Raw genomic sequence first — 21,907 nt, forward strand, 5'->3', positions numbered from 1 at the left:
AGTCCTTACATCGCAGAGCGCTCCCTAGGCTGGCTCTGTCCCTAAGGATAGGTTCTCACTCTCACATTCCAGATTTTCTGAATCTGGCTTGTATTGCTCTCCCTTGGTGGGCTTGTGGTACCCTTTGGGTGGGAATCGCAGTAATATGAATTGTAATCCTGGTGATTCCACCCATAAGTTAAGTCTTTGGATATTTATTTGCCTTTGAAATGAGCATTGCGTAATAAAAGATGAAGAGTTAAAAAAAAGAAAAAAATGTTCAAAATTTAAAATGTAAATTAGGCTCTTCTGAAAATGCCATGGAACAACAAAAGCAAACAGATACAGACTGTAACAGGAAGGAGGAGGCATTTTATTTATAAGTAACAGCACTTCTTTCCTGCTTTCTGCACAAGGGGCCCCACATTTTCATTTGGCACTGGGTCCCCAAATGATGTAGCTGTCTGCACAACGAGGTCTCAGACCCGACCAGGTGCTACATATTTATCTCCTGGCTGGCTTCACACAGAGAGCCTACAAATTGAACTAATTGCCTTCTCTAAAGAAACAACTCAGGTAAAAAATGAGTTGCTGGTTGTTATTTTTCTGTACAACAAATTGCCTTAAAGCTTAATAACTTAAAACAGTAACACTTTTTCGCTTTTTTGGCTCTGAGGGCTGCCTGCATTCAACTCGCCTATTACTGCTCAGGCTCTGTTATGTCGCTGTCAGAGCCTGGTGAAAGCTCCCTCAAGCATCTGGTGAGGACGCTGGGTGTCTGCTGGGAGACCAATGGGACCGTCTTCTAGAACAATTCTATATGGCTTCTGCATATGGCCAGAATTCCTCAGACCATGGAGTTGGGATGCTGGAGAGAAAGAGAGAGAGAAGTGGAAACGCTATTGTCTTTTCTGGGCTGACCCAGAGTGTCCTTCTCTCCTTATAGTATTGGTTTGAAGTATTGACATCAGAAACCCATAGAATAATATACAGGTCTTAGGACTCACCAGCTGGGCCAGGGAGATCGTCCAGGTAGACAGGAAAACACTGATTGCACGGTTGGTGCTGCTGGTACTATTGAGTAGTGAGTGTTACTCCTCTGTTGGAACGTTCCTTTTCTGGTATTAAATATAGTTAGGAGATATCTTTATTTGCTGTGCGAATTAATAATAGAATGCATGTAAAATCATTTCTTAAACCATTCAGGATATGTGAATGTGAGTTAGTAGGAAAAAAAATACAGTTCCACTGGAAAACTAGGTGGCAATTGCAGTTAGTTCTGTAGATTTGGGTTTTGTTTTTACTAAGAACCATTGATGTCTTGTAGAGTATAATCTCCTCCTGCCTTCCTCCTCTGGCTTGGCCCTTACCCACTTATTTGGTTGGTTGTTTCTTGCCAAGGATAACGGATGATATCCCTTTCTCTCCTCATTTACTATTTTCATAATTTTCCCCATCATATACCTTTCACCTTAGTACTGTGAGCTTTTCGACATTTGGGGTTTAAGGAGCATGGGAAGAAATTGGAAATGGGAGAAGCCACAGAGGTAATGATTTTATCCCAGGGGTGCCTGGGTGGCTTAGTTGATTAAATGTCTGCCTTTGGCTCAGATCATGATCTCAGAATCCTGGGATCAGCCCGCCTCAGGCTCCCTGCTCAGTGGGGAGCCTGCTTCTCCCACTCTTTCTGCCCCTCCCCCAACATATGCGGGCACTCTCTCTCTAATAAATAAACTCTAAGAAAAAAAATGATTTTATCCTAAAAATTCAGCATAACAAGGAATCCCAATCCAACCTAGAAAACTCCCAAACCACCTGCCAATATAAATCTCTCGTTTCATTGATCTTGACCCTGTAGTCTTCATTGTCCCCCATAAAATGGGCACTTATCACCTCGTATTCAGTTTTCATATACTTCTTACACATGTCTTATCCTCTCGTTCAGCAGACACACAGTCCCAGCCTTGCAGGTTTTTGTGTCCCCTAACAGTGCATGATAACATGTTCTAGAGTTTTACGTACTATTGGAGTTCAATAAATTCTCCCGGTACACTGATTTATACTAATAGTTTCATTATTGTGTGTCCCATAGTCTCTCATTGTTTCTCACTGAAAGCCATTTACAATGCACAGTCTTTGTTGTTGCTGTCATTGCCACTTGTGTCTTTACTTTTTCTTGTCCACTAACTCCTTTTCTTTGGTCCATGAATACAGCTACGTAAGGAGCCAGTATTTCCAAGGAAAGATGGAAGTAAACATAAGAGAATTTACTGTAAGGTTGAATAACAACTGTTTGCAGAGTACCTCCTGTACTTGAGGCACGGTACTAGACCTGTACCAACATCATTTGTCTCCCTGGAGCTCTGTTTTTGTGGCCTAGCTGAGAAAAACTGCCTACAGAATTTGTCCTGAGACCGTGGTGTTATAACTCTCCATGTTGGAATGAAATTTCTGTTTACTCCCTAGTGCTTTTAACATGCACTTTCATTGCAATGTGGTTATGTTTTTTTTTTCCAGCAGATTGTGTCCTCTGTGAAAACCAGAGCGATATTCAACTAAATTATAATTATATAATTATAATATAGTGCAGTTCCCTATACACTGTTCCCTATACTCAATTACCATTAAATAGAATAGTTTAGACAGTGCCTTGGCAGTATTTTAAGACTGTGATTCTCAATTCCTTTTTGTGTTTTTTTTTCTTCTTAAAGATTTTTTATTTTATTTTGTAAGATAATTTTAAAATTTGAGGGACAGAGAGAAAGCCTTTATGTGTGAGTTGGGGCAGGGGCTTTGGGAGAGAGAGAGAATCCTCAAGCAGACTCCCTCAGACTGCAGAGCCCAAGAGGAGGATCGATCCCAGGACCCTGAGATCATAACCTGAGCCAAAATCAGGAAGCAGCTGCTTAACCAAATGAGCCATCCAGGTTCCCCTTAATGGTTTTATTTTTAAGCAGCCTTTACACACAATGTGGGGCTCAAACTCACAACCCCAAGATCAAGAGTTGTATGGTCAACTGACTGAACCAACCAGGAGCCACCACCTCCCACTCTGCCTTTTTTTCCCCCCTAATCTCTACTTTTAATTTACAAGTATGTCTCTGAATGGAAGTCAAGTTGGGAAAATCATTTCTTCCATTTTACATCTAAATTATTTTTTATTCTATGCAAGTGCCTCCTCTTTAGATGAATTTCATGTCTTTGTTAATTTTTATGTATTTGAAATGAAATTCAGCATTAACCTTTTCTTCAACCTTTATTTAGTTTTTGTCTTTTTTTCTTTGGTGACTTTTACACTTTGTACTATGTGATATTTCTTGTTCTCTTCACTAAGTCAACAGTTTCTAAAATAAAGAACAAAAATACATTTAGCATAAGCTATGTATTATAAAAAAAGTACTGCCCAAGTGTATGAAAAAATTTCCCTGGTAGAACAGTTCTGCTCCATTGTTTTCAGAAAAGAAGAGTGGGCTTTGCCTTTTTGTATTTTGATTTTTGTGATATTGGAATAATTTCCTCAAATAACCCGAGAATTGTGTTTCTTTGAAGACAGAACAGTATCATTTCTTTAGAAGAGTGAGTGAGGAACACAAAATTGCTATACCCCAGGATTCTCCCAATTTAGCATGTGACAGAAGCATCTACAGACTTCAGTAAAACACATTGCTGCTCCCACTTCCAGAATTTCAGATTCAACAGGTCAGGGATGGGGCCTGAGAATTTGCAACTTTAACAAACACTCAGGAGATGCTGATGCTGCCCTTCAGAGAACACACTTTAAAACCAAGACCAAGTGCTGTATGCTTTCTCTGAAAGTCACTTTAAAAAAAAAAAAAAAAAGATTCTATTTATTATAGAGAGGGCGAGAGAGAGAGAGAGCATGAGCTGGGAGATGGGGGATCTGGGCAGAGGGCGAGGGACAAGCAGACTCCCTTCAGGGAGCCCGACGCAGAGCTCCATCTCAGGACCCCAGGAACATGACCTGAGCCAAAGGTGACCTGAGTCAAAGGCAGAAGCTTAACTGACTGAGCCACCCAGGTGTCTCCACAGAAAATCACTTGTAAGACTCATGGCATTAAAAACTGTTGGACCCCAAATAACTTCAAAAAGAAAAATACTGGCGACCTAAAATCTAGTATTACATGAATGTAATCTCTAACAGTTTGAGATGAATTATTATTATTTTTTACCTGTAGAACTTTGTATGTATATGCAGACCAAAAAAAAAAAAAAAAAAAAAAAAAAAAGAAGGAAAACTCATCTGAACAACAGTATCTACTTAGTTTTGTATTTCTTTTTTAAAGATTTTCTTTATTTATTCGACAGACAGAGATCACAAGTAGGCAGAGAAGCAGGCAGAGAGAGAGGAAGGGAAGTAGGCTTCCTGCTGAGCAGAGAGCATGATTCAGGGCTTGATCCCAGGATCCTGGGATCATTACCTGGGCCGAAGGCAGAGGCTTAACCCACTGAGCCACCCAGGCGCCCCGCCTTTTGCATTTTGATACTGCCTTGAGTATTTTACATTTAAAACTACTTTGAATGTGTTCATTAATTTATTTTAAGAGTGTTCACTCGACGCATGTTATATGTCAGTATCATAGGAGAGATGCACTAGTGTTCTGCACAGATCGAGTTCACATGCATATTTCCACACTAATGTACCTGCTGTAGCTTTATTGATTCCCACAGCCATCTGCAAGCAGGGCAGGCTCAACATGTGGGTTCTGATTAAGATGCCCTTATTCCCTTGTCATTAAAATTCATCCCTAATATAAAATACTGAATTTGAATATTCAAGGAAACAAAACTTTTCACAAACTTTGTCCAATTCTGAAAACCGATAAACAGATGGAGTATGAAATGAAAGCCAGGAAGTTGGCTGACTTCTTTTCTAGAGGTGGCTGTGATTTGTCTCTTCTCAGAGCAGTTCATGTGGAGTCGCTAATTATTCCTAGCCATTTACTGTCTACATTTAGATACATAGCACTTATGTAACATTTCCTGTGTGCTTAGCACTTTGCTAACATTTAAACTGTTGTAGGCACTTGGTATATATTAATTCTCTGTAATAATCTATGAGATAGGTACTTTGAAACACCTATTTTGTGCATAGGTATGTAAGGGATTGCCCCAGAAATGTTAAAAAAAAAAAAAATACAGCAGATAAATGAGGTACCTGGGATCAGATTTCAGCAGTATGACTCCAAAACCTATACTCTTCACCATTCAGCACTGACCTATGTGATGTTGAATATTACGTGTTAACATTACTTTGCTTTTTAATAAGTAAATACCTTCTTCTTCCAATTAAGTGTATGGTCTTTGGGGGCAATTGTTAGATACAACACCTTTTGTGTTTTCTAAGATGTCAAGCGCAATACTTTACATGTAATTGGTATTTTTAAAAAATATCACAAGTAGGCAGAGAGGCAGGCGGCGGGGGCGGGGGGAGCTGGCTTCTGCTGAGCAGAGCGCCTGATGTGGGGCTCGATGCGGGATTTGATCCCAGGACCTGAGATCATGACCTGAGCCGAAGGCAGAGGCTTTAACCCACTGAGCCACCCAGGTGCCCCCCCAAATCTAACAAGTTTATACAGAGATCTCAAATTGGTTAAGTCATGAATACAGTGCAGATGTTCTAATAACATACTGCTCTCCCAAGTCTGTGTCCTTGGAAATGGCTCCCACTGTGGGAAGGGTGGGCAAAATATACATGTCAAGGACAGGAGAGCAGTGAGGACTCTCTGATTCCCTGGGCCAGCAAGCAGGTCAACCAGAGGTCATGTCCTCCCCATGATCACCCTTCCCCCTATCGAACTCTGGGTTCTATGGGGTATAAATGCAATTTCAACTCTGATTTGAAGCTTCTTTTTACCCATGTAATAATCTATTTTCTTTAGTTTTTAAGACAGTCCTTCCTGAGGTAGCATGGACATAGTTTAAAAGTAAGTTTCAGCTTTTTCCGAGAAAATGTCTTCTCTTTAGCAAACAAACATAACGCCTAATCGTCAGTAATCCTAGATTTCCAGACTTCTCAATAGGAGGTACAGGAGACTTTTCATGTCGTTCTTTCGAGATGACATCCAGATGTCTACGTGGAAATAGATTAGTCTTGTCTATGGGTTTGCCTTTGCTGTGTAACAAGCCAGTGTGATGAACAGAGTGACTTAAAAAAACATCTTTTTGTTTAGTTTGTCAGTTTGTGCCAGGCTGTTTTTTAAGGTCGGACTTGGCTGAACAGGGCTGGGCTTTCTAATTCCTCAGCTGTCACAGGGCAGTTCACGTGGGGCCAGGCTGATTCTCCGTAACTTAGTTCGTGTTTGATTGCTGTCTCACTCTCAGATGGGGTATAAATGCAATTAAGCCACATGTCGCTCATCAACCAGTAGGCTAATCTGGGCGTATTCACATGGCAGCAGTGGCAGAAGGCCCAGAAACAGCAAGTAGGTAAGCGCCTGTAACAGTTTTGTTAATGTCTCGTTTACAAGTCAAATTACGCGACCAACCTAGATTCAAGGGGTGGGAAAGTGGAAAGCCTTTGAACGAAACAGGGATAATTGCGTTTTAATAAACTACTGTAGTTTGTCCTTTGATCCCAATTAATTCACTCTCCTCTCACCTTCAGAATCCCTGTACCTCTTCCCCAGAAGTGTCATTTAATTCCAGTTTTAGGCTGGAGGTCCAGTATCTCATGATTTAAATAAGATCTGAATGTTACTCCTTAGATGTGTTCCTCTTGCAGTCGTGAACCAAAGAAAACAGTGAATAAAAACATACATTGTCGGGCGCCTGGGTGGCTCAGTGGTTAAGCCGCTGCCTTCGGCTCAGGTCATGATCTCAGGGTCCTGGGATCGAGTTCCGCATCGGGCTCTCTGCTCGGCAGGGAGCCTGCTTCCCTCTCTCTCTCTCTCTCTGCCTGCCTCTCCGTCTACTTGTGATTTCTCTCTATCAAATAAATAAATAAATAAAATCTTTAAAAAAAAAAAAATTAAAAAAAAAAACATACATTGTCTGTGCCTCACCTACAAAGGGAGAAAAGGATAGGATAATTATAAGTGACTTTTCCATTCAAAAAAGGGAGGAACAGGAGGCAGGTAGCAGGTGCTGACTTCTGCAATTCTGGAATCCCTCGGGGCAGACACTTAGTTCTTCTGCCTCTGGCACCAGGGAATGTGTCCTGGTTAGGACTCCGTTCCCTATAGAAGTGGATTCCCAGTACAAAATTCTTAACTTTTCCTTGGCAGTAGTTTCTTGGTCACTGTTTTCTATGGATCTTGACTCCAACCTTTGGGCTTATGGCTCTGTCCTCTGAAATGTTTTTTTCCCCTACAAATATGGCCTCCAATTACAACTGAGTAGCATTCTAAGCTTGCTTCCTCCCGTAGTTGAGATACAGAAGATTTTTTTTTCTTTTATTTTAACAATCTTTGTTCCTTTTCCTCTAATCTACTGGTACTTTTACTGATATGTCTTCCATAACACCTGTGGGATTTCCATATACCACATTAGTCTACTCTATTCAACAAAGTACAGAATGTCAGATGTTTTGAGACTGCCTCTCTCTTGACTTAATAGATGCCTTTTGGGGGATTAAGCTTTTATGTGACCACACCCTTATTCTTCTCAGAAGATTTTTTTTTAAATCTGTTTTTTTTTTAAGATTTTATTTATTTATTTGAGAGAGAGAGATAGGCCATGAGAGGAGAGAGGTCAGTGGGAGAAGCAGACTCCTTGCTGAGCAGGGAGCCTGATGTGGGGCTCGATCCCAGGACTCCAGCATCATGACCTGAGCCGAAGGCAGTAGCTTAACCAACTGGGCCACCCAGGCGCCCCATCAGAAGCCTTTTGTATGCTCTGGAGAGGCCATTTCGTACCTCCTTGAATCTTTCAGGATTTTAAAGATTTATTTATTTATTTATTTGACAGACAGAGATCACAAGTAGGCAGAGAGGCAGGCAGAGAGGGAGAAGCAGTCTCGCCATGAGCAGAGAGCCCCATGCGAGGCTCCATGGGGGGCTCAATCCCAGGACCCTGAGATCATGACCTGAGCCAAAGGCAGAGGCTTTGACCCACTGAGCCATCCAGGTGCCCCTCTTGCAGGATTTTAACAAAGGGTTTTACAGACAGATCCTTGATTTGATCTTTGTTCTTATCTTTTTCTTCACTTTATTTGTTACTAATCTGCTTGGAGGTTTCTCAAAAAGTTAAAAACAGGACCACCATATGATCCAGCAATTGCACTACTAGGTTCATGTGCCCAAAGGATATAAAGACGCTGATTTGAAAGGGTCCATGCACCTTGATGTTTATAGCAGCTTTGTCTGTAGTAACCATACTATGGAAACTGCCCAAGTGTCCATCAACTGATGAATGGATAAAGAAGATGCCATATATAATGGATTATTACTTGGCCATGAAAAAGAATATAGTCTTGCCATGTGCTATGATGTGGATGGAGCTAGAGTGTATTATGCTAAGTGAAGTAAGTCAGATAAAGACAAATACCATATGACTTCACTCATGGAATTTAAGAAACAAAAGAAATGAACATGGTTGGGGGGATTAAAGAAAAAAAGAGGCAAACCAAAAGACAGAATTTAAATATATTAATTAATTAATTTATTTATTTATTTAACAGAGAGAGAGAGATAGAGAGATCACAAGTAGGCAGAGAGGCAGGCAGAGAGGGGGGGGGGGAAGCAGGCTCCCCACTGAGCAGAGAGCCAGACGTGGGGCTCTATCCCAGGACCCTGAAACTATGACCTGAGCCAAAGGCAGAGGCTTAGCCCACTAAGCCACCCAGGCACCCCCAGAAGACAGAATTTTAGCTGTATTGTGCAAACTGAGGGTTGCTGGAGGGGAGGTGGGCGGGGGTTGGGGGTGGATGGCTTAAATGGGTGATAGCCATTAAGGAGAGCATTTGTACTGAAAAGCAATGGTTGTTTTATGTAAGTGATGAATCACTAAATTATACTTCTGAAACAAACAAAAGAAAGAGAAAAAGAAAGAAGAAAAAGAAAATAATTTGCTAGTTGGAGATACTGGAAATGAGAAGCAATTTGGTTTTCCAACCCAACTTGTCCTACCCCTTTATTTTCCTTTTAAATTCTGTCTGGGGGTACCTGGGTGGCTCAGTGAGTTAAGCCTCTGCCTTTAGCTCAGGTCATGATCTCAGGGTCCTGTGATCAAGTCCCACATCGGGGTGTCTGCTTGGCGGGGAGCCTGCTTCCCCCCTCTCTCTCTCTGCCTATCTCTCTACCTACTTGTGCGCGCGCTCTCTCTCTCTCTGTCAAATAAATAAAAATCTTTAAAAAAAAATTGTCTGAAAAAAACAAAATCTGTCTGATAACAGTTTATTTTTAGCATCACTCTTTCTTCCTTCACCTTACCCTGGTGCAACATTGGGGTCAGAAGCCATCTTGTCATGTCCACAGCTTATCAGGTAAATTCTTTGTCTTCTGTATTACTGCAGGTGACAGTTTTGCCACTTGCTTTCCCCCTATGTAGCACGAGTCAGCCTTTGCAAGTTTCCTCACTGCTTTTCCAGCTTCACTTTACTGCACAGTCCTACAGCCAATGCTATATATTTTTAGGTTAGTCAACAGCAGCACACCCCTCCTAGGTATCTTTTTATATATCAGTTAGCTTGTTTGTGTTAAAAAAAATCCCACAAAACTTAGTGGTTTGAAAAACTAGCCTTCTAAAATTTTTATTTAGTTTCTTTTTCAGTTTATAGTTCGGTGGGTCTGCAATTTGGGCTGGGCTTTGTGGTGGCTCTTTTGATCCAGGTGGGCTTGGCTTATCTCACTTGGTCTAGTAGCTCATGTATCTGCTGTTAGTTGGCAGGTTGGTTGGGGGCTAGCTTATCCAGGATGGCCTCACACACTTGTCTGGTGATTGGCTGGAGTTACTTGAACAGATGGTATGACTGGGTCACTTGTCTCTTGTTATTTAGCAGGCTTTCCAAGGTTTATTCACATGATGATGGTGGCAGGAGATCCCAGGAGTGGCAAATAGGCAAGTCCCGGTGTGTGAGCAGTTTTCAAATCTTTGCTTGTGCCACAGTTTGCTTATATCCTATTGGCCAAAGCAATTCACAAAGCTCATCCATATTTAGGGCTGGGGAAATAGATGCTTACTCTTCCAATGAAGGATTGTGGCCATTTTAAAAATCTGCCACATCCTGGACATATGCTTTTTTACCACAGTCTACTTTCCACTGTCTAATATTTTCAGCACCCCTGAAATTTGCAAAGGAAATGGGACTTGTGTCATATCTACATCCTTGAGGATGTATTTGGTAGAATAAACTTCAACTGTATTTATTGCAAATATGAAAAATATATTCTGATTACAAATAACAGAGCAAATATTTACCTGACCTTTTAAGCTTTATATACTATTGGTAATACTTGCATGTCCTGGGTTACTATTGAGTTGTTCTCGTTGATTACTAATCTAAATATTTGCATAAAGCAATATAGGCAAAGTATATACATGACAAATGTTGTAGAAAATACTGTGACTCACTTCATAGCTGGTCAACTTTTCATAAATTTTTATGTGTAAATATCAGTGTTTGAAGTAGATAATGGTATGCTGGCTCATGCAATATCCACTCTATTCCCTTCTGGTGTACTCCCTTAAGTTGTGGAGGCTTAAAAGATAAAACTAAAGGTCCAGAACTCTTTGCATCTAATATTCTTCATATTATCTGAGATTTCCCAGGCAGACTTATAGCTGAGATTTGGAATTTGGAAGTAAAATCACGTTATGTATAGCTGAGTGCAGGAATAGAGCATCCTATAGGGGAGGATTCTGATTTTTCTGGAGTAGCTATAAAACAGGTCTTTAATAACAAAAGTACAATTATTGTTTTGGTAAGTTTTGGTAAACAAAGGACACTCTGTCTATTTATAAAGGCATCATTGGTAAAGGTCTGTTATAGTATTCTGAAGATATTAGTGAATGCAGCAAGAACCATGGTCTATGGGGCGCCTGGGTGGCTCAGTGGGTTAAGCCTCTGCCTTCAGCTTGGGTCATGATCTCAGGTTCCTGGGATTGAGCCCCACATTGGGCTCTCTGCTCAGCAGGGAACCTGCACCACCCCCCCCCTCCACCTACTTGTGATCTCTCTCTGTCAAATAAATAAAATATTTAAAAAAAAAATAAACCATGGTCTAGCAGCAGTAGGGATGCCCTCTAACCCTATCCCAAGAGAATGAAAAATGGATATTCTACTGGAGTAGAGAGGGAGAAAGAATTGTGCAGTGCAAGTTGCCTAGAGGAAAACAGCCATCCTGAGGCAACGTACGTGAAGAGAGAGGGACCCAAATGAATAAATGTCATAAACTCGCTCTTTTTCTCTCCAGTCTTCTGGTATCTGCTCTGGTCCATCCAGGAAGAATCCATATGGGTCTTTGGCTTGTTAATGGAATTTGGTAGACCAGCCTCTTGAGACAGAGAGCAAAGTGGAAAAGGGCTGAGAGTAGGTCTGGAAGAGCACGTGGCTGAAAATCTGTTTCAAGTTTGTTGTAATTGTCAGATATTTGATCCATAGCATATTAAGTGGTTAGCAAAACCATAGTAGTGTTTTCACTATAAAATAATGAATTTCTGTTCTGATTGCAGTTTTCCTTCTGTCTAGCATCCAAATTTGGTTCCTTGACTGAGATAGAAATTCTTTAAACTACCTAATACCCTTAATAAATCTATTTCTTCTTAGAAGGGATTCTGTTGTTGGAAACAAAGAACCCTGCCTGTGTACTAATGATAAGAGTAAAAGAATGGAAGAATAAATAGATGAAAATAATCTATGACTTTGTTTAAAATTGAAAAATATCAAATTAAAACATAAGATAAATGTAAAATTATGTTAACACTAAAGAGAAAATATTTTGGTAAATTTAACATTCAGTATGGTAATAGAATATGATTTGAAATGACCAGTGTCTCTAAATCTTAAAGAAATGTACAGAGATAGAAGAAATGTCACCACCAGATGTATGAGGAGACCTCTTAGTGACATCCTCAAAAACCCCTAAAGCCATTTTTTTAATAGGTTGGTTATCTAGTATAAATCCCAAAAATTTTTGTTTATGTGATAAGCTTCTTTATGATTTAGATATATCCCAATATCTCAACCAACTGGATGTCACTGATACATTATTAAATCTAATTATAGATGGGCATCCTTTCTCCAAGAAAGAAAATAATATGCCCTCTTATAAAATTTCAGGGTTTATGGACTCCTTCAAGGATATGTGTGAACTTGAAGTTAACAATCCTTGTTTTGGAGAACTATGAAGATATGAGATAATTAGAGGTAGATAAAGGTTTGTAGTTATGACATAATCAGTGCTAAGAGCCCCCGTTATAGCAATCCTAAAGTGATTCCATAGAGAAACTCAGATCATTGAATATGAGCTGGTATATTTTGTTCAATAGCAAGACTAATCATTTTCTTCTGAATTTATAATAACTTGAGAAGTGTATGACTTTGCATCAGAGACTACATTTGCTTTTATTTAAGTTCTTGAGCTGTGGCAAGTCACACATTTCCTGGAGTCTATTTGAGGCAAGACAGCAAAAACTGGCACGATTCATAAATAAAATTGGGAAACTGTATTGAATATGATCCATTAAATTTATATTAAATTGTGTTTTACATTTTAAAACACGAGCAGTAGAAAGAAAATATATGTGGTGAGGAAGACACATGCATTAAGGCACACTATGAGTATATTTGAGCGTTATTTTTGTCACTTGTAAATCAGCCTTCAGCAACATCTTCAGTAACAAAAATGCAAAATATTTGCTATTTTAAGTATTCTTGAGGCAAGGAACAGGGTGTGTGGTACATATAACTGTTTTTCCCCATACCCCTACATGTTACCATCTGGGCTCAAGTAGTTTTTAGGTAGTTGACAAGGCTTTTGTTGTGCTCCTCCTCCTCCTCCTCCTCCTCCTCCTCCTCCTCCTCCTCCTCCTCCTCCTCCTCCTCCTCCTCCTCCTCCTCCTCCTCCTCCTCTTCTTCTTCTTCTTCTTCTTCTTCTTCTTCTTCTTCTTCTTCTTCTTCTTCTTTTTGTAAATCCTTGTTTCTTTGAGAATTAAGATAAATGAAGATAAAAAACAAATGTAGATTTGTGCACCTAAAACAGAAGGTTTTCCAGAAGGAAATTATAGGAACAAGGGGGATATATGAGACTATGATTGTTAGATGATGGTGGACCATCCTACTTTGTTAACTATAATCATCTTTTTTTTTTAATTTTTTATTTTTTTTATAAACATATATTTTTATCCCCAGGGGTACAGGTCTGTGAATCTCCAGGTTTACACACTTCACAGCACTCACCAAAGCGCATACCCTCCCCAATGTTCATAATCCCACCCCCTTCTCCCAAACCCCCTCCCCCCAGCAACCCTCAGTTTGTTTTGTGAGATTAAGAGTCACTAATGGTTTGTCTCCCTCCCAATCCCATCTTGTTTCATTTATTCTTCTCCTACCCACTTAAGCCTCCATGTTGCATCACCACTTCCTCATATCAGGGAGATCATATGATAGTTGTCATTCTATGCTTGACTTATTTCGCTAAGCATGATACACTCTAGTTCCATCCATGTTGTCGCAAATGGCAAGATTTCATTTCTTTTGATGGCTGCATAGTATTCCATTGTGTATATATACCACATCTTCTTGATCCATTCATCTGTTGATGGACATCTAGGTTCGTTCCATAGTTTGGCTATTGTGGACATTGCTGCTATAAACATTCGGGTGCACGTGCCCCTTTGTATCTTTAGGGTAAATACCCAATAGTGCAATTGCTGGGTCATAGGGCAGTTCTATTTTCCACATTTTGAGGAACCTCCATGCTGTTTTCCAGAGTGGCTGCACCAGCTTGCATTCCCACCAACAGTGGAGGAGGGTTCCCCTTTCTCCGCATCCTCGCCAGCATCTGTCAATTCCTGACTTGTTGATTTTAGCCATTCTGACTGGTGTGAGGTGATATCTCATTGATAACTGACAGAATGGGAGAAGATATTTGCAAACGACATATCAGATAAAGGACTAGTGTCCAGAATCTATAAAGAACTTAGCAAATTCAACACCCAAAGAACAAATAATCCAATCAAGAAATGGGCAGAGGACATGAACAGACATTTCTGCAAAGAAGACATCCAGATGGCCAACAGACACATGAAAAAGTGCTCCATATCACTCGGCATCAGGGAAATACAAATCAAAACCACAATGAGATATAAACATCTTTTTAAATTTAAAATGTTATCATTTAATATGCTAGTATAACTATTATGAGTTGAGGTGTCAGGTTCATTTAGGTTAAAAAATAATTTTATTATAAGCTTCTGAATTGTCCACTCTATTGATTTACAATTTTCTCTGCAGTAACACTGATCTTTCTGTATTATAACTCTCGTCTTTCTGGAAATCAAACAAGCTTTCACTAACAAATGACTCTTTTTATATGAAGCCTTAAAAATGTAAGATACATTCACTTTGTAAGAGAAGAAGGAAATTGGGGTACAAATTGTTTGGAGTGGGAGTGCAACTTGTTAATTAAATTCTTTGTCACCATCATATGAATTTGAGTGATTGAGTACACGAATAGCAAAGGCTACACCATATATAAAAATGATCCACAGAGTCAGCATAGCAGCAGTCAGTACAGGTGACCAGTAACTGACGGCTTTCCTTATTTTTGCCCTTGCTTCTTAGGGGCAACTGGAGAAAGCCAAATATATAACTCCTAACCAATCACATAGTTAGCCCTTCTACAACTGCCCCATGCCAGTAGCCTCCAGTAATGGCGTACCTGAAGCCTTCCCTTCTTCTCCACTAGAAAGCTATTCGGTCTGCCTGCCTTTGAGACTCTGCCAAACATGAGTAATGGTAGCTGACCCCTTGTTGTAGCAAATTGAATAGACTCTGCTTGTTGTGGGTTGTGTGATCTTCATTCACAGCCTTGTTTATTTAGTTCTTCCTCTCTTAGCACTCTGAGATTATATCTGTATGGTTCTTGCATTGAAGAAATAGCATGTTTGCTTACCGGCCTTCCCCATGAGAGTGGGATACCCTAGAAGGAGGCATGCCTTCCAATGTGTGACAACATGGGCTACAGAGTAGTAGTACTGAGAAATACTTACCCATTTATTTGCTGAATGGATGGACATCCTTTTTTTTTAATCAAATGTCTTTTTTAAAGATTTTATTTATTTATTAGACAGACAGAGATCACAAGTAGGCAGAGAGGCAGTCAGAGAGAGAGGGGAGGCAAACTCCCTGCTGAGCAGAGAGTCCGATGCAGGACCCTGGGATCATGACCTGAGCCGCAGGCAGAGGCTTTAACCCACTGAGCCACCCAGGCACCCCATGGATGGACATTCTTAGCACCGTGTTAGTGGTAGGACATCAGGGGGTAGCATACATAGACTCTAATCTCAAAACACTTAAAAAATTTCTCAATACTTTTCTATGTAGAAGTTGCCAAACATGCAACTTGCAACTTTTGATGATGCCCAAAGATAACTGGATTATTTCTGAAAACAAGATAGCATCATTTTGGATTCAAGGACTACTATTTAGATAGAGTATTTTTACCAGTTTCATAAAATTTCATGACTCATTGAACCATTTTACTCTTGCTCAGTTTTAGACCAAAACCCTATTTAGTAGTTGAATTTTAGTTAGCTCTTAATGGAAATTTGTCCCTTAAAATTCTAATATTCAGGAATTATAGGTTTAGAACCCTATTTCTTGTTTTCCCCTACATCGTAAGATAGTTTTATGCAAGAATTTGCTTGTAAATGACTCATTTAGAAATTGATCGATATGTAGAGGAATGATACTGCTCACAAATTATTCCTTCTGTAGTCTTTCTTTGAGGATACCTTATTTTCTTTCTTTCTATCATCTATTCCATTATCTATTCTATTATCTACTCTATAGCAATAAACAATAGAAGAGCAAAGCAAGCATTTTCTTTGCTATGTTCATTTTTTTCCTTTGCCCCAAAAGTTTTTATCCCAGTCTTTATCTATTGAGAATATGACTTATTCTCTTTTCTTATCCTTCCCCCATCTCTTTCTCTGCCTATCATTCTTCAAGTATTCTTGAGCACTAACAGTACTAGGCATTGGAGATACCATGATGGACAAGACAGATACAATCCTTGTTCTCATGAAACTTACATCTAAATTGGAGAAGATACACAACAAGTTGACAAACTGGACAGCTAACATTTGTGGGAAGTGCTATTAATTAAATAACCAGGGTTATGCAGAGACAGGGGCTGAGAATTTATTGCCATAGTTCTTCAGAGAAGGCTGTCAGGGAAGAACTTTCTGAGGAGCAGATATGTAAGATAAATGTACTCTGTCCCCTTTATTTTTCCCGTTCTTCAGATTGAATTAATATGTTTCAAAATCCAAATTTCATCCATTAATTTAAGCTTTCTAAAATTCACATATTGTGACTTCACTGTTGGCTGCAGGATGTGGGGCGTAGAAGGAAGAGCTACACATCTTCTTTCTCATTGAGAAGGTCATTTTGGTATATGCTTGTAACTTGGACCATGAACTGTTTGTTGTCAGTCAAGGACAATCATAGAACATAATCCGGTCAACCGCAATAGACTGGATACCTTAGTTTTTTTCAACTGAAAATAAAAGTAAAATTGATAGCATCTACTTCAGGAGTTGGCAGACTTTTCCTGTAACAGGCTAAATAAACAAATATTTTGGGCTTTGCTGAATACATGATCTGATACAACTACCCGACTCTGCCTTTGTAGGGTGAAAGCAGTCAGAGATGCTATATGTAAATGAATATGACTGCATTCCAATACGACTTTTTTTTTCTTTTCCTTTTTTCTTTTTTTTTTTTTTTTACAAAAACAGATGGTAGGTCAGATTTGGCACTAGGATCCAGTTTGGCAACCCCTGACCTAACTAATAGCTCCAAGTTGTAAATGAGGTAATTGACTTTCTATACTAAACACATTGTTACAGTATGAGTCCTCAGTAAATGTGTTATATTTAGTAAAATTATGATTAGTGTTATTATGGATCTTACAAAGGTGTCAAGTCCAGAGCAAAATTCTCAGTTTGATCCATCATCAAACGTTTACTGTTGTGCTCTTTCATTTTCCTCATTAAAATTCACTTGTATTGGGGGTTCCTTTGAGCCTTAGCCAAGTGAGCAATAGATGAATAAGCTGGGAAATTCATGGGTAATCCTTATTGATTGTTAACCTAAATATGTTTTTATTTATTTATTTGTTTGTTTGTTTTTTTGTCAGATCAACTTTTAGTGCCTTTAAATAACATTAAAAATAATAAATGTCTTACAGATAATTCCCCAAATGGCCGTGGGCTATAATCACTATCCCTAAAAACAGGACAATTTGTAGTTCACTTGGGTATTTTCTATCCTCTCTGTTCTCAGAGTCCTTTTTCCCTTTATTTGTGTCTGTTCTTACAATCAATATCATCAATATCATCCCTGGGCCCTCCTATATTTTTGTTTTCTTTGTGTCTTTTGTACTTAACCTCATAGCACAATGTGCAGGTTAGAAGTAAGATGATTTAAAAATTGCTGCTGCAGGTTCTCTGGAAAGTTCTTTCTAGTTAGAAGGAAAGGTTTTTAAATTTTTTGCCATCAAGAACAATAGAATGCGTAATTAGATTAAGCATGAAGACTCCTGTGTGTATCAATTAATGTATACTCTTCTATTTTTTGTGGGTGTATTATTAATTTTGAAGTGCATTTAAGTACATTGACACAGAGCAAGTGAAAAATGCAAAATATTTTTGGAATGGTTGAAAGACTTCCCTCCCACCTCTGCCATGAAATTAAGCATTAGGCCAAAGAAAGCAGTGCTAATGTTAGGGAATACACAAAATTTTACCTTTTATTTTGTTTTACTTAATTTAATTTTATTATGTTATGTTAGTCACCATAGAGTACATCATTGTTTTTTTTTTTTTTATTTTTGCACCATTAGTTTTTGATGTACTGTTACATGATTCATTGTTTTTGTGTAACACATCCAGTGCTCCATGTAATACATGCCCTCCTTAATACCCATCACTGGGCTAACCCATCCCCAGACAGTCCTCCCCTCTAAAACTCTCTGTTTGTTTCCCAGATTCCATAGTCTCTCATGGATCCTCTCCCCCTCTGAGATCTGCCCCCCCTTCATTTTCCCTCCCCTCTCCTAATGTCCTCCATGCTATCTATTTCACATGTAGGTGAAACCATATGCTAGTGCTATCTTCACTTATTATAAATACTAGTGGGAGAATAAGCTGCATTTTAGTTTATACTGGGTATGATTTACATTGAGAAAAAATTAATTACATAAATTCAGTTACATAAAAATATTGTGATTACTAAGATACCTCAAAGTATATATTTAGTGATCCTGGAGAAGAGGAAAATTCAAGTGTCTGGAAAGCACATCAAACTGGAATGGTGAGACAACTGGAAAAGTCAAATGTGTGAGGGGTGCCTGGGTGGCTCAGTGGGTTAAAGCCTCTGCCTTCAGCTCCCAGTGTCCTGGGATCAAACCCTGAATCGGGCTCTCTGCTCAGCAGGGAGCCTGTTTCCTCCTCTCTCTCTCTGCCTGCTTATGATCTCTGTCAAATAAATAAATAAAATCTTAAAAAAAAAAAAAAAGTTAAATGTGTGAAAGAGAAGACCAGTCAGTTGGGGGAGGAGAAGATGGCTGCTTTCAAAGTAATGAGAAGGTTGATATAATGAAGAGGTACCAAATTTTTAGGCTATAAAATTCCCAATGGCACAAGTAGGCGGAATGAGTTTTTGCAAGAGGGCAGAATTCATGGTGTAAATCAATGGTTGTGGACCTGTTTTGAGTTGCTGAGTTGATGGCAGATGTGCTTACCAATGGTTTGCAAATGTTTGCTTAGGATTTCAGCCTTGTAGATCAGCTCCAGGCTACATTGGGGAAGGAGTTTGCATGGACCCCAGACAAAGTGCATAGAATAAATGAGAAAACTTTCTAATAAATAGAAGTAAAATACACAGCCTGATGAATTTCCCATCACCAAAAGAGTTCAGGTGGGTAGGAGTGATGCATGATGACCTGTCTCAGATTTCACAGAAAGAACCATTGTTTATTTAATTAATTGCATACTTTCTCTTCATTGGTCCTCCCAGTGGTTCTTTGACCAAAGATATATTTAGATACGTATTTTTTTTTAAGATAATATCTTCTACTCAGCAAGTTTGTTGAATACTTTTCTCCAAGTATTTAAATTAGGGTAATTGAAATCTTCATCCATATAACAGTGCCTGCACAGGAATCAATTAATAGTTAGTGCAAAATCCTGACCAAGTACCATTTGAAATCATTACAGGTGTTGAGTGTGCTATCTATCTAGAGCAGTACAGACAGTAGCATTCTAACATGAATATCATGCTCATTTGTATACTTTATCAATTCTTCAGTTATAACTATATAGCTCATAAAATCATTCCGTTCAGAGATTTCTCTGAAAATTCTGATATTTGGCTTACTTGGGAATTTAAGAAACCATGATTCTTTTGAAGTGTTTTTGTTTTTGTTTTTGAAGGGAGGGAATTCAGAACTCCATTTAATAAAGGGAAATACATTTTGCCCTATAACCAGTCTTCAGCCTGGATTTTTAAATGATGAAATTGAATACAGATGCATTATCTAGCCTTTCTACATATCCGTCTACAGGTTTTTAAAAAGGGCCTTCTAAGAGGGGTGCAATTACCACCAATTTATCCTGAATTTTCAGAGAGACTGTATGGTATTGTTTAGTCAAAATGTGGTCCTTCGAATAGGGGCACCAGCATCACGTGTAAGCTGGTTATAAATGCAAATTCATGGCTATCCCCTTAGTCTCAATCAGAACCTCTGTTGATCATATCCAGCAACTATTTTTGACAGGCTTTCCAAGCTTTTTATTACATGAAGTTTGGGAACCACTGGTGTAGTTGAAGCTAAGTGGGTTTTGTGGTCATTCATTTTATTTTATTTATTTATTTATTTTAAAGATTTTATTTGTTTGACAGACAGAAATCACAAGCATGCAGAGAAGCAGGTAGAGAGAGGGGAAAGCAGGCTCCCTGCTGAGCAGAGACCCCTATACGGGGCTTGATCCCAGGACCCTGAGATCATGACCTGAGCCAAAGGCAGAGGCTTAACCCACTGAGCCATCCAGGTGCCCCAAACATTCATTTTAATCTGAATTTCTCTACTTACTAATTCTCTAAGCTATTGGATCTGTCTGTGCCTGTTTTTTATAAAGCAGGGATAATGAATTTTTCAAGGATGCTAGAGGGTTAAGGAAAATGTATGAAAAGTAATCAAGTCTAGCCAGTGTATAGTATTGGCAGAGTGGTTTTTATTTTTTTAAATTGGAGTAATGGTATGTACTATTATTTCAGTTTTTACTTGGTACCGAAATAATTACTTTGCATATATTTGCTCACTTAATCCCCATTGCAACCTTATTTGTTATGTATTCTTTTATCCATTTTACAGAGGAAGAAGGTAAGGTATAGGATAGCGAATTTTCAGCTACATGATCTGCTGAAAATTGAATGAATGTTAACTTAGTTCCAGTGGTAACTATTTGTGTTGAATTTCCAAGTTTTAATTAAAGATACGATGTTTGGGATTGGTACTTTGGGTTCTATTTTGAATTTTAAAAATGCAAAAAAGAAATCATTTGTCACTAAGTGCTAATTCTCAAATGAATGTTACCTTCTTATATCTCACTGTATAATCTATCTACATGGTGGTTTATTCATTGGTTTACTAATGGCTAATTTAATTTCTTAGAGTCTTTCCGTGAGCTTTAAAACATTGTCAATGATGCTCTGAGTTAAATAATACCCGAGGTCTCATTGAGAGCTACACCTAATCATTTTTCCTATTTGTGATTTGAATAGCCCTTCTTTAGTACATTATCATTTTTTGCAGTATATGGATTGAACCAAGGGTTAATTACATATTTTTGACTTAACCACCATTTCCAATTTCAATATACTCCAAGTACAATGTACCTAGCGTGTTGATTTCTTTATTGTCACACAAAAAGGATAATACATTTTCTTGAGAAAGATGTCCTGAAATCATGGGGGTTTTTGACCAGGGGGGGCGGGTAAGGCTGGGTTGAGTTCAAGGCTAATAAATATGTAAAATATTCCTTCAGGACTGGGTCATGCATTTTTCAAATGAAACGCTCACATGATACTGCTGTGAATTGAAAATCAGTGCCCTCTGGCCTGCCAGGTTCTGATGGCCCTCTGAACACTTTTAATCAGCACTGGCTTCCTGACAGTGATTAGTGAGAACTCAACTATTAGGAATTACTCTTTTCATGATTCCTAATATTTTCCCCACCTCTCTGTTGCAATTATTGCTAGCTCTGTGGGGTATAAAGTTTATAGTCTCAAATTTTTCTCTAATACAGATTTGATGATCTCATCACTTCTTTTGTTCTGAGCCGGTGGGAAGTTAGAGACTTCTGACTAAGGAATCTTTCGAAGTGAACTAAGAACTGGGTCACCAGATATGTTTTGTGTACTCTCTTGAGTATCGGAAGAGTGAAATGGAAATAAGTTTCTAGAAAAAGAACACCTTATAATGTAGTGCTCTCAATTAGCAAATTAATTCTCTCTTGGTTGAACCAAACAAACAAAAAGCTACCCCATTGTCATCGTCAAAATTAGTATCCTTGCTGCTGACATAATACTTGATGTTTGCTTTCCAAAATGGTAAGCCAATAACTATTTTATTAACTTGTTGTAATTAACACAAAGAACATGCATACACTCATTGAAAGAGCCAAACTATAAATAATAGAAAGCCCATTTGTGTGGGTGCCTTGGAAAAATATTTTTTGG

The 21,907-nt window shown here is 38.8% G+C and overlaps 1 protein-coding gene across 2 annotated transcripts in view; it reads left to right on the forward strand.

The window, feature by feature from the left end:
* Positions 1 to 21,907, forward strand: part of LOC309860995 (uncharacterized protein) — a 65,954-nt gene that overhangs the window by 22,323 nt on the left and 21,724 nt on the right. The window contains exons 5-6 of one of the 2 annotated variants that reach the window (XM_082723391.1): positions 396 to 555; positions 656 to 740. The exons of the other annotated variant lie outside the window; for it this stretch is intronic. Of the exons in view, the coding sequence (XP_082579517.1) occupies positions 396 to 555; positions 656 to 721 (226 nt within the window). The 3' untranslated portion in view covers positions 722 to 740. The remainder of the gene's footprint in view (positions 1 to 395; positions 556 to 655; positions 741 to 21,907) is intronic. 2 annotated transcript variants of the gene reach the window in all.

Source organism: Mustela nivalis (assembly GCF_964662115.1).
Source record: "Mustela nivalis genome assembly, chromosome: 3".
Classification (NCBI taxonomy): Eukaryota; Metazoa; Chordata; class Mammalia; order Carnivora; family Mustelidae; genus Mustela; species Mustela nivalis.